This window comes from Rhinatrema bivittatum, chromosome 8 (genome assembly GCF_901001135.1).
Source record: "Rhinatrema bivittatum chromosome 8, aRhiBiv1.1, whole genome shotgun sequence".
Lineage (NCBI taxonomy): Eukaryota > Metazoa > Chordata > Amphibia > Gymnophiona > Rhinatrematidae > Rhinatrema > Rhinatrema bivittatum.
In genome coordinates, this window is record NC_042622.1 from 61,448,345 (window position 1) to 61,465,685 (window position 17,341).

The following is a 17,341-nucleotide window of genomic DNA, read 5'->3' on the forward strand; positions in this document are numbered from 1 at the left end:
TTGTTTTGGTGTTTAACCCCAGGTTTCATGAACACCTGGGGGGGGGGAACACAATTTTACTGACAGCTCTTCTCCTCATCGGGCTGCCCTCCGCTCTTCAGCTGTTCTCCCCAGAGGAAGGACCACCCCTCTCCACCTCAGCAAACCCCCCCCCCCCCAAAGGAAGGGACACACTGCTCAAAGGCATATCCGCTCACCTCTTTCCATTTGTCCATCTCGTTCTGCATCACCTGCTTCCCCAGCTCCAGTTCGATGAGCCTCTGTCGCAGCTCTTCGTTCTCCTCTTCCAGTTTAATCCTCTTCTTCTCCACAACCTCCAACTCATTGTGGAGGCGAACAGAGACATCTTTAGCCACCTGCAAACAACCACCGGTGCACTATTACAACTGAACGACACTACCGATGTCGGGTATTACGGTTAGTGTTCAGAAAAATGCATAAGGTAATTCCAATCTTTCCACAATCACATGACCAGATATTTAAATTAAAAAGAAACATGATTACCTTTTGCCTAGTTTTCGCCCTCCTCTGCTTTCAGAATCTGGCTTCTCCTGATTCCTTTCCCTGATATTCTTTCCATGTTGCTCCCCCTCTTACCTTCCATGTCACTTCTCCCCATCTCTTTGCTGCTTCTTTCATCCATTACTTCATGCACCTCATTTTTTTTTGTATCTCCTCTATTTTTTACTTCTCAGATCTCTATCCCCATCGTATTCCTTTATCGCAGCATCCCAGACTTTCCACTTTGGTTTTTCACTCTCATTCAATGCTCCTTCTAATTTTTTCCAGACTGGGTGCAGGTCTGCCCTACTGTTGGACACATACATTTTGTAAGCTGGTGGCTGCGGGAGGTCCCTCTTCCCCCTGCCCCCCCCTCCATATGCCTACCACTTATCACTCCCCATCCCCAGCATCTTCCTCTTGCCTCTCTGTTCCTTCCTACCATATTGTTGTTGTGCTGTCATTATCACATCTGCCCCCGCATGATTCCCCTGCCTCCCCACATCTGCCCATCCCACTGCTGGTGATGCCCCTCCCTGCCTGATCCCAGTGGCAGAGCAATCATTGGGGCCTAGTGCAGGTTTTCATTATGAGCCTCCCAAAACACCCACCACCACCAGCTCCATGCATTTCCCACTTAGTACTCAGATCACTCTCCCTCTCTCTCCCTCCTACACAGTTTCCACCCCTTTCTCTCTCTCCAATGATCTCCCACTCACCCCACCATACACTCATCCCTCTCCCCTTTCCCATCCCAGTACTCTAACCCCTCTGCTCATAACCCTCTGAATCCCTCTGTGTTGTCTCCCTTCTCCGCCTCTCCCCGCCAGTTCTTTCACCCCCCTTCTCTCATCCCGTGCAGGACTCAGCAGAGCTGGTGGGGCAGCGGGAGCCTGTGCCATCACTGCCACTGCCCCATCCAATTGTGCCAGCCTGTGAATTTTGGACCTGCTCGCGGGGCTGGCACAGACGGAGAGAAGCAGCAGCAGCAGCGCAGGCTCCTACTGCTCTGTAAGCTGCGCCTGGTCCTGCGCTGGGTGAGCTGCAGCATGAATGGCCGTGCACCTTACAGGGAATCGAGCTCCCATGCAGCCATCTCTCTCTCAGTCCCTCCCACAAAGACAGTTGTCTTCTTCTTTTCTTTACCCCCTCCCAAGCTCTCCTTCGTGTCCTCTTTGGCTCTAAGTCTTCCTTCTTCCTACCTTCTCTGTCCCTTTCCCTTTGTGCTCAATCTGTTAGTCCCTCTTCACTCCCATTGCTTCTTAAAACCTTCTCTTCGTTCTACCTCTCCACTCCCTCCACTGTGGCTTCCCCTATCCCTTTTCCCCCAGCTCTTTTCTCATCCCCCCTCTGTCCCTCTCCCCTTCCTTCTCGGTTCGCCCTCCGTTTCTCTCCCCTCCTTTTTGTGTGACCGTCATCTGCCACCCTCCCATCCGCATCTCCCTGCCCTGTGGCTCCTCTGCCCCTCTCCCTACCCTCCTCTGCCACACTCTCTCCCTTGTGATTCCCTTATCCATTTCCCCTCCTTCTGGCCCCTCTCCTTGTGTCACTCCTTCCCTTATTTCTTTGCGGTTTCCTTCCCTCCCCCCCTCCACTCCATGTCCCTCTCTCTTTCAAGCCTTCCCTCCAGAGCTGCCAGTGTTCACAGCAGCGACAAGCCCGACTGCTTCTAAAAACAGGCAATGTGGTTCTTTTACAAGGCTACTGTAATGCATCTCCTGGGAAGCCTCTAATGTGTTGCCATAGTTAGGGAGTAGAGCAAAAGAAAACACAGTGGGCGTTATTAAAGCAGAAAGGAGAAACTTAATAGGAGAAGCACTACAGTTTATTAAATATTTCCATTTCCAGTGACTGCGGCTGCCACATGGAAAAGAAGAGTGCATGAATTAGCAGCTATTTCTACGCTCACCCTTTCCAAGGCAAACGTAAGCACACGAGAGACTTGTACGAGGGATTTCATGCAATGATTTCTGAAAATCCAGACACACTGTATCGACTGATACGCATGCATATTTAAAGTTACAAAGAATTCCAATGCATCAGTGACACACAAGGTCCCTCTGCTAAATGTATGCTGGCTCTAGCCCATCAAACCCAGCAATGCTATTAGCAATCATTACCGTCATTTTGTCCAGCAGTAGTTTCCAGGATCATCCTGGAGCCCTTTTTAAAAATTGGTATTACACTAGCTACCCGCCATTCCTCTGGTGAAATGGCAGATTTTAATTACAGGTTATCGATTACCACAGTACAATCGGTTTGCAGATCATTTTAGAGAGAAAAATCATTAAAGTCTACCAAGAATAGTGGGGTGGCACTATACATATTCTGAATACTGGAAAACCGATGACGTGTGAATTGGATCCACGTCCCTCGTGGCTGGTTGGGACACTGAGAGAGGGTGAGGGGAATGGATCCACCGGGTGGTGAATGCTTTATCGGTCAGGAGGGCTCCATACCAGTTAGTAAAAGCCCTGGCTGAAAAAGCCCTCGTTAGATCAGACCTAGTGTTCAATCTTCCATGCTCGGAGGAACGTTCTAGAAACGGCAGCTACAACAAGAACAGGAATGTCTAGATGAGACGTACTTTTTAGATATTTATCATTTCCAGTTTGGGATGTAGGCATAGTGTGGAGATGGTCTGATTGACATTTTTAGACAAGCCCCACTGAGACCTGGACCGAGGCTTTACCATGGGAGTCTTTTTTTTTTTTTTTTAGAACTTATCCACTGCCTCTGACATGGCAAACCATCAGACTTTGCTAAAACAACTGACAGAAGTACGGATAGGAGGAAATGTTTCACTTCCTTCCTGCGTGAAAGAACGCCCAGGGTGGTTTTGGGTCCATGTAAGTCAGGGCGCCGCAGGGGTCAGGGCTGTCTCTGGTCCTGTTTAATAACTATCAGGCTACGCTGCAGTTTTATTAAGAAGTCTGGGATACTCTACTCCCTTTACATGGATGATATTCAGCTCTGCATTGGAGAAAGAACGATTTTAGTACTCTGGACAGAGTTTACTCGACGTATTGTTGCAAAAGTAAAGTGAGTAAGAGACAAATTAAAACTGAACCCAAACCAGAGTACAGCGGGTGGGAAAATCCCGAGAACCAGATCATAATTTGAGAATTTGCACTGAAGATACTAGTATTGCCAGTCAAAACAGGGCATCACGAATTTGAGGGTTCATTTGGACCCAAAGTTAACAATGGAACTGCAAATCACTGCAGTTTTGCAGGCTGCGTTGGGACAATTGAGATCAATACGACAAATAAAGCTTTTGGTGGAGACTACAAATCTTGCCACTGTAATCCAGCCATTGGTAACTGGAAGCCTGGGTTACTGTAACGTCGTGTGCAGGGGCTCATCACAGAAGCTGGAGTCCATCCCAGCTCTCGCTGATCCAATACTAATTTCCAATGCTAGCCAGCAGCACTTCCCATGCTGATTTTGCAAAGATGCAGCCCAAACAAAATAAGGGAGTGGACAGACCGGGGCAGATGGACTTCCACCACTTATGAAGTTCAGCTGAGTTTATGGAGAAGGGCACGATTGTTACTGTTTAGTTTGGTTTATGAAGTACGAAGCAGAGTTTAATTTTATAATATCCTGTGAGGAAGTGGATTTTATAAGGGATTGTAGGAGTCTTTTTATCTTTGGGCTCTTGTTTTCTTCTGTGGGTGAAGCATGTATTTTTTGTTACCATTTTAATGTTTGTGCATTTTACTGTTAAAAAGGTGTTTGCAGATTTGATGTTTCTGTGCATCACTCTGAGCAATGTTTTTGGAAGAGTGGTTAAGAAATGGATAGCATAAAGAAATAAACCTGAAAAACAGCTTCTGAGAATCTGAGTTACGTTTGGAGCTATGAGCCAAAACTGGGTTTATACATTTCATATAAACTAAAACAAAGAACCTGATGAGCAAAAACCTTTAAGGAAGATAGAATTCTATTTTTTCAAATGTCAACCTATCAGAAATTGAAAGTCTGATCACAATACCTGCACATTCACATAAAACTTAGAATTAAAATATAGTTACATACAATGCAGGTAATATGATTCACTACAAATGTGATCTTTCATATTTATTGACACTGAATAGTGGAATGGAAAATGGATAAATATTTGAAAAGGAAAGATTCTGATGTTTCCACATTCACTTGCAGCAACGAAGCTGAATGCGAGCAGAAGAAAGTAAATATGGTGAGCCGTCAACACTGGGAGAGAGTAATTTGCATTATGGATTTTTTTTGTAGTCGTTTTACCAGTGACCCTTCATTCATTTTGCCCTATCATTCATTTTGCCCTGTGTACAAGGATAACCTTTCAAATCATGTCATAGTCAAAGAAATATAGAAATCCAACACAAATGCTGGTATTGAGTAATACAGTCCCAACACTTCACTCAGGTGTATAAATATATAGTTTCATTTATTCAAAAATTGGCAACTCCATTGAAACACCGTGAAAGACTATGCATTATAACAATGGAGTTGCCAATTTTTGAATAAATGAAACTATATATTTATACACCTGAGTGAAGTGTTGGGACTGTATTACTCAATACCAGCATTTGTGTTGGATTTCTATATAACCAGTTTGAATGCTGGCCATAGCTCGGTTGCTTGTGGTTTATAGTCAAAGAAATGACATCTTGCAACCAAGTACCCACCTCTTACTAACAAATATAAAAAGGAATAAAAGTGAAAACCAGATGCAGATGATTAAAGGAAGTGTAAGGGTGCAAGCTACCTGGTCACTGAACTGGTTGTAAAGACAAAAAAAAGCCACATCTAATCATGGAGTCTTTAATTCTGCCAGCATGCAAGGACATTGGGAGAGTAATGTAAGGTTTAGATGCAGTCAAAGAATGTGCAAAGGTGCCCCTCTCAGACAATATAAGTCTGCACACTGATGACATGTCTGCTGACAGTGAAACTGTCGTTTCAGGAAAAAAATGCAATCAGATGGAAAATTTGTATTGTGGCTTGACGAGTCAATGCTCAGCTCTTGGCTAATGTCAGCTTCATTGGTGGAGACTGCATAAAAACAAAATGCTTTATTTTGCAAACAGCTGCCAGGTAAAACAACCAGAGAAGAATTTTCAGGGTGACAATGGAGTATCTTAAACAGAGAGCTACACTGGGAAAAAAAACCAAAAAACGCCTGAGTGTTTGCAGAGACAGAGCTGCTTCAAGGACAGGGAAGCTGAAAGGATTTGTAAGCAAGATCAAAGATCAAATGCCCGCTGTGCTGGCGACCCTCTGTTTCTAGCCCTTGTGGCTAAAACATTATCTGAAGAACTCTCTTTACTACTAGAAGGAGCATTAAAGATTGACAACATAAAAGCATAGCCTGTGAAAAGTCACCTTTTCTCCTTGTGCGTGGAGATGAAAGCAGAGCATCTGCATGTGCTATTGCACAGGCTTTCCAGTGGAAAAACTATGTTGGCATGAACAAGTAGGAATTGAAAATCTTAATAACTGAGGAGCTGGCGTACGTTGACTTGTTTGCTGATAAAGAATGTCAGGTCTGGATTTATGCCTGTGCCTAGCGTAGCAAAGTTCCTGCACCTTGCAGGCCTCATCCAGTTTGATTCCCACCCCCTTCTCTCCAGCTGGTTCTCCGATTCTGGCCTCCCTCCCCCATCTACCCTCAATGCCAGCACTGCTGTTCTCACAAGGCAGCATATGCGGGGACTGAGTCAGCCCACGACCCCAAATTCACAGGCCCCGCCTCTCCAGCACAGAAGCCTGGAAGGAGCAAGAACACGGCAGTGCAGGGCACAGGCATGGCTGCAGGCTGACTCAGACCCTGCAGGGACAGCACCAGAGACAGAGCCCCCAAAGTCGCCTGGGGGCCAGGAGGGACGGAAATAATTGGAGGCCAAGCTGGAGGAAGTGGTTGGGAGCTTAATTACTTGGGAACGGGAGTCAGAAGGAGAGGAGGAAGTCACAGGTCTGCTGGGGGGGTGGAAGGTTTCAGAGGTCCAGGAGTAGGGTTGGTATGGCATCTGTACCGACAGTACCTAGAAGCAGCAGAAGACAAAATCTGTCACTGAGAAGGGTGCACAAAGTTTGCTTGCCTTGCACATATTTTCTGGCAGCTCAATCATCTGAACAGGAAAATGTAAGCAGGAAGCAAAGCCCTTCTCTCGGGCAGAGATAAAATGCATGAGTTTAGATCTAAGCTAGCTCTCTGATGTGAAAATGCTTTAATAGGCAATAAATATGTTTCCCCTGCCAAATTCAGCAGGTCCAACTAGCCGTGTTTTGGCCAGTGTCATTTTAAAGTGTAACCCCCTCTTCATGCAGGGTCACCATCCCCAGGCTGGGGAGTGCTGGCTTCACCCAGCCAGAGTGGAGGGAAATGTTCTCTGGGTCCTATGGAAAGAAGGCAAGTTCTCCTGCAAGGCCAAACTAGGCAGAGGGTACCTTAAAAATGAATTCACAGTCCAGACTAAGTGGGTACTCCAAATTGAAAAAAAAAAAAAGGTTTCAGCAAATCAACAAAGTCCACAGAGGAAATAGCAAGCAAATCCACATACAAATAACATAGTGCCATATTCTTCAGATAGGCAGATCTCATACACTGTAAGTCACTCCCAAGGTTAGCTCTCTGGTCCTTCTTCCTCCAGGTGATCCTTGGTCGCAGTAAAAATTACAGTTTCTTTTGGTCTTTTTCCCAGTACTCACACTTCAGCAGATGAACACATACAAATTTTCCCACTTTCTCCCAGTGGCAGACTTCCCAGGACCAGATTCTGGACTATGTCTTACGCGTGCCGCCCGCGGCAGATCCGCGACGTGGTCCTCTCACCTTCTTACTCGGACTGCAGCTCCTGGTTCCTCTTCACTGGCAGCGGTAGGCCGCCAGCTCCGACCTCGGGTCACCTCTAGTGCCTCCAGCTCTGCCATGGTCCCCAGGGTTGCCAGCCAAGATGCCCTTGCTCATCGGGCCTCTCCACGTGGCCCATGGAGAGATGCCGCCATCGGCGCCGCACCCCTCCCTAGGCGCGCTTGCATCGCTAATCCTTTTAAAGGGCCCGCGGCAGGAACCTGGCCATAGCCCTGGATGTTGACGTCAGACTCTTCAGTGTATATAAGTTCAGGCCTCGCTCCATAGCGTTTCCTTTGCAACAGGTCTCCTCTTACTCCGAGTTCTCATTGCTGATAGAGAATCCTCTCTACTTCGTGTTCCTGACTCCCGTGGTTCCCGGTTCCTGTCTTCCTCGTTCCTGCCCTGTCTATGTGTTGGACTGACTCTCTGGATTTCGACTCTGCTTTGACTACTCTTCAGCCTATCTCCAGCCCCGGACCTCTGCTATGCTTGACCACGCCTGCCTTCTCCGTGCCCTGACCATTGCCTTGATTGACTACGCTACAGACTTCTCCATGTCCAGAATTCTACATTGCTTGCCACGACCTCCGCTTGCCATCGGCCCCGATCCAAGCCTGTCAGTGATACCTCCTCTAGCCTATTGCCTGGACATGGACTTACAAGGCTCCGGCCTTTCTTTGCTTGAGCGCCTCCAGTTACTCTCCGTTCCATTGGCGCCTGAGTTCCTGTACCAAACCCAGTCCAGGGTAGGACTACGCCACCTATCGACTGCTGTCTCTGGGCTGAACCACCTTTCTTCACAAACCAACCTCGAGGCCCACCTAAGTCTTGCCGGCCCCGGCACCCAAAGGCTCAACCAATGGGGAACGAGGGCTGGTATAGGTGAAGCTCCAGCAGCCTCTACCTTCAGCCCACTCCACCTGCTGACAGTGGGGATCCGTAGGTCCCTATCTACGGGTAGCGTCAACCCCACCTCGGCCCAAAGGTCCACCTCCGACGCAACACTATGCAAAGAAGGGTTCTTTGTCCTTCAAAAGAGCATCCCAGAGCTGACAATTCAGGTAAGGGCAACCTTTCCTTGTTGTCCTCCCTTCCTTCCAGTTCTCCACTACACAACACTTCACTGATCTTTACTGGACCAAATCTTCAGACTAACTCCACCTCTGGTACTGGTGGGAACAGCAGTTCCAAAATCTCCCCACAATCTCCTCCCTGTACCTCATGCTGGAGGTAGTTTTATACTCTCTAAAGTTGTCCCATTCTCTTTAGGGGAAGGCCACCCAATCATTCTATCAAAGTACATATACCCTCTGAACTTTTTCTGACCTTCTTATGCTTGAAGTTCTCCATCATTAACAGATAGAAAACACTTCATAACACCTCTTAGCAAACCCTCCACTGCTGGAAGAGCCTCCATTTTAAGATACAGACTCATACTAACACACCTCTAGTGGCCAAACAGAGGACACATAAGCATCTGAAGAATTTTGAAGACAAATTTCATTTTTATTCCTCTAAAGTTTACATTGACTATTTTGGCTGGTCCATAATTCTTCAAATTCATCTTTAATGGAAAAAATATCAATATCTACTCAAGAGCAACTACCAAATTATGAATGGACTGCAGTTTTAAAATTAAATTTGGTGGCATGCCATTGGACAATGCTGGTCGACTATTGCATATTAATATCTGATTATCTCAGACAATGCAATCTCAATTTTGTTGCCATTTTCGCCTGGTTTGTGTAGTTAAGCTTTTCAAGTCTGATTTACATTAAAAAACACAAGTGGTGCTACTTCTCACATTTCACACTTGTGCTAATTGAACCCCTCTTTGTGTCTGTTACTCGTGTCCAATATATGCCCGTGTATTTTTCTGTATAAAAGTCAAACACGGAGAACGTCTGAGCTCCGAATTTCACTGTCGCAACTTCCTGCCAGGATAAAGCAACTGTGCACCTCAAGGTAAAATCAAATTTCACACCGAAAGTCATTTTGTTTATAATAATAATATTAACCACTGGGATGTGTATGGGAGAGGGGGAAGGTGGCAATGTGCCTCAATTGTATTTTATTTTTTTTTATGTAAGTGTGTCATGAGAGGTGTATGGTTGAGAAATACTGGTGCACACGAGAAATCAAAGCAAACAGAAATTCTATCTTCCTGGGGTGGGGGGAGAAGACTAAAGATGCACTGGAAGAGAGGTGATCGTCAGGAAGAGTAAGACTAAACTATAGAGAGCAAATGAAGGGCACCATGGCAGCAGCGGTAAGAGCATGCTGGTGCTGGAACTATTCCTACCACAGCGCAGGGAAGCTGGAACTTTAGGACGAGCACCAAAACCTGGGAATTGCCTTTGTCACTGACCTTTCTGTTGCCCTGTAATTATATTTTACCATCATCGCTATTATGTCTTCCCCCCCTCCCCCCTCTTTTATTTTTACCATTTTGCGTACGGCTCTGGTGACACGTGTGCAAAACTGTCGTGCTAATAAAAGTTTCCTGAATCTGCAGCAGAATTTAAAAAAAAAAAAAACAACTTTCAAAAAATGCAGAACGGCTCAGCTCTCAAACAAAAAGCCCCTTTAGGTCTAACCACCTCCGTCTATTTCAGTACACAGTGGCGGGCGGCCCCGCCTCCCTAACGGACAACTGGGGCGCAGGCGGCTCTCCGGGCTCCTCGCCTGCATTCCAAGGCAGGTGACATCATCTACAGCCGGGCCTCTCGGGAGCCCAGCGCGAGGATGATGAAACTGCGTGCAACGACGCCTGCCAGCAGGGCACTGCGCGAGCCATTCCCTGTCTAAGGAACAAAGCGGCAGCCTGCAAAGCAAAGGGCTGACCGCAGCAAGTAAGCTGCACCCAGTCCCCACATCCTTCCTCCTCTCTCCATGCATGCGTGATCGATCCAACTCACAGGGGATGCCAAGACTTTAGGGGGGGTGGGGGGGTTCCGTTTCTTATGTTTTTGTTTTATTTTGAAAACAATGCTAATATTTGTTGGAAACCAGAGGAACCTTAAATATACAAGATAGGCTGGCACAGAGACACACTGCCATAGGGTAATGGGGCTTACAAAACGTACAGCTTTATTAATAATAATAATACAAGGAAATTCAGAGTTTATCCAGGAGACAAAAGTTGGCGCCCATAGGCATTTCTGGGGCATTTCTGTCGCCGTAGCTCAGAGCAACACCAGCATGGCACAGTGGATTTGAGAGTCCAAAAGCACTAAGAAAATTTTCCTGATCCGAAAGCAATCTAAGCAATTAGGAAATTCGTATAAAAAGACCCTAATGGCAGATACAGCGATGGGGCATGACACTGCAGGTCTGTCTCCACTACTCAATAAAACTGTTTACTTGCAAGACTTAAATATGTAAAATCAAGGAAATGCTGGGTGTCTTAGTCACACAAACAGAGAGGAGCAGATTAGAGAGTGGGGGAAGGAAAATCTCTCGGTGCTAGTGCCAGAAACTGTGCACTTTACCTGCATGGAGTACTACCAAGCCAAGATGAAAGAAACAGGAAGGGACCATTCCTGCAAATAAGGCACCCTGGTGAATTCAGGTACCTACTGTATCATGTATCAGAAAAGGCTGCATAATACATTGCTTCCTCTGTGAAATGTTTGCTCCTTTCCGCCCCACCTCTGCAGCTTCTTTTTCCTACCTCAGGTCTGATTTTACTCATCACCCCACTCCAATCCCTTACTAGATTAAAAAAAAACACTTTACTATAGGCTATGCCTAGAAGGGTGTGTAGAATTATTTTATTGTTTCTCTCTCCACTACCTTCACTGACAGGCTATTCCATCTGTCTCCCTTTCCGTTAATAAATATTTTCCGCTGTTGCTCTACCACCCTGGAGTTTCATACCATGGCCTGTTGTTCTACAATCCAGATTCAATCTTCTGAAAAAGGTTTGCTTCCTGTGAAATAAAACTGCACTCTATTCATTGCCAGAGAGGTAACACTGGTAAACAGCAATATCCAGACTCATGATATAAGAACATAAGAAATGCCATCCTGGGTCATACCAGCTTCCTGAGTCCCACAGGGCCAATGCAAGTGAAACGTACTCGGTAGGATCTCAAAGAAAAGATCAAATCCCTCCTGCTCATAAGCAGGGATAAACTGGCTTTCCCAAGTCTACATGGCTAATAGTAGTTTATGGACTTTTCCTTCAGGAACCTGTCCAAATCCTTTTTGAACCCAGCTATGCTATCTGACTGCTTTCACTACATCCTCCAGCAACAAATTCCACAGTTTAATTGTGTGCTGAGTGAAAAAAGACTTTCCCAGATTTCTTTTAAATACACTGCCTCTTAGCTTCATGGTGTGGCCCCTAGTCCTAGTCGAAAGGGTAAATAACCATTTCTTAAATAATAACCTCTTTGGGAAAGGGAACTCCTGTTTACACTATACCTACACAGTACTATAATTCATTCTTATCTAGCACTGTACATCCTCTTAATGCTACACAAAACAAAGAAAATGTTACATTAGCTTAGAAAAAGTACCACAAAATACTTAAGTTCCAACATTTCAAGAATGCTACAGATGGGATTAGAAAAATAGTTATTGATCAAAGGAGGTCTCTTCCCCAGACCTGCTTCTCTACAGGCTTCGGAGGATCTGGGCAGCAGCATTACTTCAGGCCTACCTGTTACGATCCTACTCATGGAGCCTATCCCGCGAGCAGCCTCTCACCTGCCCCAGCCCAATGCTGCAGGATTGCTTCTTGCAGCCTAGGCTGCCCCGGATCGCCGCTGCCTGGACGCCTCTTCGCGGCGGAGTGCTGCCATCGTCTTCATCTCCTGTGCGGCCTGGATGCCCTGACACTGTGGTCTCTCTCCATGCGGCAGGAAGCCGCCGCTGACTGCGTCTCTTCACAGCCCTGGTGCCGCTGCAGACTTCCTCCACCTCCCGGGCCTCTAGGTGCGTACGCGCCTCATCACAATATTTAAAGGGCCAGCGGCGGGAAAAGCCCGCAGCCCCAGTGGATGACATCATCAGTCATCGCCTCATCCAGCTCTATAAAAGGGCTCAGCTTTCACTCCTTAGGGATTTCAAACCGGGATTCACAGTTGCCTGTGGCCTCTTTTCCAGTCAAGGTCCTCCGTGGTCTTCGCTTGTCTGGATGGTTCTTCGTTTGATGTTCCAGATATTCCTGATCTCCTTCGTCTGATCTTCCTGGTCTTGTTCCTCGTCGGAGCTCCTTTGTCGCCTGTTTCATGTCTTGATGTTCCAATCCTGGTCCTAATGTCCTCATCTCCGGCTCTTCATCCTGCTTCCAGGTTTCCTGCTTGTCCACCTTTCCTGGCTTGCCACCGTCGTGATCCGTGACCAGCCCATGGGGGGCTGTGTAGGGCGCTTCATGGCACAAGACCTGTCTTCACGTCTGCAGCGCAAGTCTCCAGAAGGCCCTTGTTTTTAATGCTGAGGTCTGTTCCTGAATCCAAGTTCCGAGTCTTGAATCCTGTTCCCAGTCTTCGGAGTACCTTATTCCTGCTTCCGTCCATGCCCTAGACTCAAGCCAGAACCTGGTCCGCGACCAGCCACGGGCGGCTGTGTAGGGCGTGCCTCGGTGCAGGCCTCTCCTGAATCTTCGACATGTTTCCGGTTCCAAGTCTTCACTTTCTCGCTTGGAGTCTGCTTCGCTTTCGGTGTGGTCCACGACTAGCCATGGGCGGCTGTGTAGGGCGCGCTGCGGTGCAGTACTCACCCTGTACTAGTGCCTGAAACCTGAATCCTCGCCTGAGTCTTCCAAGTATCCTGGATCCTTGTCCAAATCTTCCAAGTTCCACAAAACCTTGTCTGAGTCTGCCAAGTATCCTGGATCCTTGTCCGAGATTTCCGAGTATCCTGGATCCTTGTCCGAGTCTTCCAAGTTCCACGAAACCTTGTCCGAGTCTTCCAAGTATCCTGAAACCTTGTCCGAGTCTTCCAAGTATCCTGGATCCTTGTCAGAGTCTTCCAAGTATCCTGAGTCCTCATCTGAGTCTTTCAAATTCCTGAGTTCTATGTCTCGTCTTGTTCCTGCCCTCAGCCTCCGTCTGGCCTCACATACTCGTCGTTCTCAAGCGGTGGGTCCAGAAGGGCTACCGAGTGGCCGTAGGGCTACTCTTGAGACCAGCATTGCATTGCTAGGTCTCACCAATGCATGCAGGTCCAGTGGAGGCTTGAGCCTGCCTTGCTTCAGTTCCTTGATGTTCCACGCCTTGATCCCAGTCCAGCCTTGTCCCAGCTCCAGCCCATGCCTGAACACTCTCACCTTCCACGGTGTATGTCTTGGGGCTCTCCCTGAGCTGCACCGTGGCCCAAGGGCTCACAATCTCTCTGAGCAAGTGACCGCACCTCCGCGCTCACAACACTACCTTCTGGTTTGTAGAGACATCACAGCTCAGAGCCCACGTCTGTCATCTCACTGCAAGTGCAGTACATAGCAGGAAAGAGAGGGGAAGACAGGAAACCAATTCAACCACAAAGACTACCTTTCAAACATTAGCAATATGTTGATGACATTTTTATGATTTGGACTGTGGGAGAAGAAATTCTCAAACAATTTCACAACTCTATCCTTCAATCACATTCAAAGTAGACTATTCCACAGAAAGTGTTAAGTTTTTGGATACCACCAACTCAGTCAACAGTGGCAAACTTTTGTATATAGAAAACCGACTGACAGATGCAGCTACCTTTACTTTTCCAGCTTCCACCTCTCACATACAAAAAGGTGCAGTATACACAGTATCACTGCATATTCTCTGACCCAAAAAACAGGGACAAACACCTCAAGTCCTGACTGACTCTTTCAAACAAAAAGACTGCAATCCTAAAATCATCTCCAGAAGACTGCATCTTCATTTAATACATCCAGTGCAAACCTACTGCAATATAGAAAAAGGAAAATCACAGAGTAAGTCCCCCTTGTAGTAACATACAACCCAGAGCTGGAAAAATTAAGAAAAATCATAAAAGACCTGCAGCCACTCGTGCTGGAGGATGAGTCGCTGACAGAAACATTCCCTGCTTCTCCAGTACTGGCCTTCCAGCATCCATCTAATCACTAATACAAAACTAGTAAGCTGAGATATGTATTTGTTTCAATTCATTTCAACAGATTATGTGCAGAAAAGTTTTATACACATAAAATCTGACGTAGGGAGAAGAATTTTCAGCAGTCCATAGTGGGCTAAAGTTTGCGTATACAAAGTAGCCCCATACTTTATCCCAAATTTTCAAAGCAGACTTGCATGAATAAGTCCACTTTGATAATTAGTGGGAATGTGTCAAATGCAGCACAGCACATGCACATACCTACTTATGAGCAGGTGCAAATGTGCGCGAGTAGATTTACAGTATGTGCATTCTTTCAAAAATATAAGCGTAAATGCTATCGCCACTCCCAACTCCATTCCCCAGAGCACCTCTTTCCAGTGCACATAGAAGTATGCACAGAATTGCTTCTATGCAAAAGTTTACAAGTGCGACCGCCAGGCAATTTTCAAAAGCCCACTTATGCACATAAAACCGTGTTTTATGTGCGTAAATGCTTTTGAAAATTCAGCCCTGTGTGTGCTAGTACAATTTATGCACACGAAATTTTTTGCATGCAAAATGGCATTTACCTGCATAACCTACCAAAATGAATGAAACATCTCTAGTAAAAAAGCAAACTTTTAACAGAAAAAAGAAAAAGGCACAAATCCCTGCAATATACCATGCTGCAAACCATGCCAGTACATAGCACGGGATCCCGTAGTTACCCACATGCTCCTCCTATAATGTAGTATATTTATTTAACTCATTTATAAGCTGCCTCGCCAGCCTAACAATGTTGCCCAAAGCACTGTTTAACATTATATAAAACCACTATCATATGGTGTACATAAATTGGCTTTAAGTTCTGTCAAAAAGATGACATCATAATACACTAACATCTGCCCATATGTCTATATTTTAGATATCCTCCCTCCCCTCATTGTCTATCCCCTGAGGGAGTTTCCAATTCCTAGACTGCTAAACTGGACCATAGATAGCTCTCTTAACGGGCTTCTTTGAATGACTCTCCTCTAGTAAGACGCCTTTACCAAATAATCTTCCAACAACTAAGCTTTTCTGTGAGAGCTGTTGGCGAGTTATTATTAGCAGCCTTAATCTGATTGTTGTAAACATTTTTCTTAGCTTTTAATGTGTAGCATAATCGCTATTCACTGCCGTGCTCTCTAACATTTTATTCAAATTTCTATTCGCTAACTATGATCTCTGAAATTGTCTTATAATCCTTCACTAGTCAGGAAGTTCTTCAGAATACCAACCTAACCTTCACAGTGCTTGAGTTTAACCACCTTCTGCAAAGGAGCCACAGCATCTAATGCCCTGACAAGATTCAAATTCCAATCAGCTGTCAGATTATTTAGCAAACTGCTCTCATTAGTGCTAATCCACTGATTAAAGTGCTCCGGATCGGTTTTCCTCTGACACAATTTTGCCACTGGGCTGCAAACTCCCTCTCACTGTTAATAACATCTAAGCACAGGCCTAATGTTACAATATCATGATCCAACCAAGGGACTTCTTGAATCTGGACCATCCTCAGTCCAAAGTTATTTATTAAATTTATTTGTACTAAAAATGAAATCTAACAAATGCCTCTTCTAATGGGTGGGACAGTTTACTATTTGGTGTAAATCTAAATCTAACAAAGAGACCAACTCCTGAAACCTCGTCTACATGTGGATTAAATTTCCCTGCAATCAGCAGATGGTGAATTGTACTGATAATGAAGAAATAAGCCAACTAGTGTCTCCAATTTACCAAATCAATAATAGATGGGCAATATACTATTAACAAAGCTAAGCCACACCGGTGATTTAATTGCAACAGCAAACAGTCATATCCTATCAGACAACCAATCATCCGCTTAGAAAAAGGCAGATTTGAGTTAAAAATAAGTGCCACCCTACCCCCTCTCCGGAAACGAAAGTAAATACCGTAACCAAGAGAGGGGCAGCCAAGCCTCTGTGATAATGCACACATCTGGACCGACTTCTACCATTAAATCCAAAACAAAAACCGTCTTATTTCATACCGACCAGGTTTTACAGAAAACCTGAGAATTGCTGAACAGATATCACCTCCATCTCCTCGCCCCAGGACTTTGCTGCTAAAGTGAGCATGCACGGTGGATTTGCCACCCTTCGAGATTTTCTTTTTCTTTTTTTTTGTGCCATACCATATCTCCCCCACCCTCAACGAGGGTCACAGGAACCCCCTCTGTATAAGTACAAATAATATGCACAGGGGTCTCTGCTACATGAAGGGTCTCCCGATGACCTCGGGGGGAGGGGCACTGAATGCACATCACAGGTGGGAGGGGCCAGCCGAGTGTACATTTTCACATAGGCTCAATATTGGATCGCACAGCTACAGGAACATAAGAACATTCCAAACTGGGTCAGACCAAGGGTCCATCAAGCCCAGCATCCTGTTTCCAACAGTGGCCAAGCCAGGCCATAAGAACCTGGAAAGTACCAAAAACTAAGTCTGTTCCATGTTACTGTTGCTAGTAATAGCAGTGGCTGTTTTCTAAGTCAACTTAATTAATAGCAGGTAATGGACTTCTCCTCCAAGAACTTATCCAATCCTTATTTAAATACAGCTACAGTAACTGCACTAACCACATCCTCTGGCAACAAATTCCAGAGTTTAAATGAGTGAAAAAGAACTTTCTCCGATTAGTTTTAAATGTGCCACATGCTAACTTCATGGAGTGCCCCCTAGTCTTTCTACTATCCGAAAGAGTAAGTAACCGATTCACATTTACCCGTTCTAGACCTCTCATGATTTTAAACACCTCTATCATATCCCCCCTCAGCCGTCTCTTCACCAAGCTGAAAATTCCTAACCTCTTTAGTCTTTCCTCATAGGGGAGCTGTTCCATTCCCCTTATCATTTTGGTAGCCCTTCTCTGTACCTTCTCCATCGCAATTATAT

The 17,341-nt window shown here is 45.7% G+C and overlaps 1 protein-coding gene across 3 annotated transcripts in view; it reads right to left on the reverse strand.

Annotated features, from left to right (window-relative positions):
- Positions 1-17,341, reverse strand: part of SOGA1 (suppressor of glucose, autophagy associated 1) — a 172,346-nt gene that overhangs the window by 130,079 nt on the left and 24,926 nt on the right. For all 3 annotated transcript variants that reach the window (XM_029611716.1, XM_029611715.1, XM_029611714.1), the window contains exon 3: positions 198-356. In XM_029611716.1, coding sequence (XP_029467576.1) covers positions 198-356 — 159 coding nt within the window. The remainder of the gene's footprint in view (positions 1-197; positions 357-17,341) is intronic.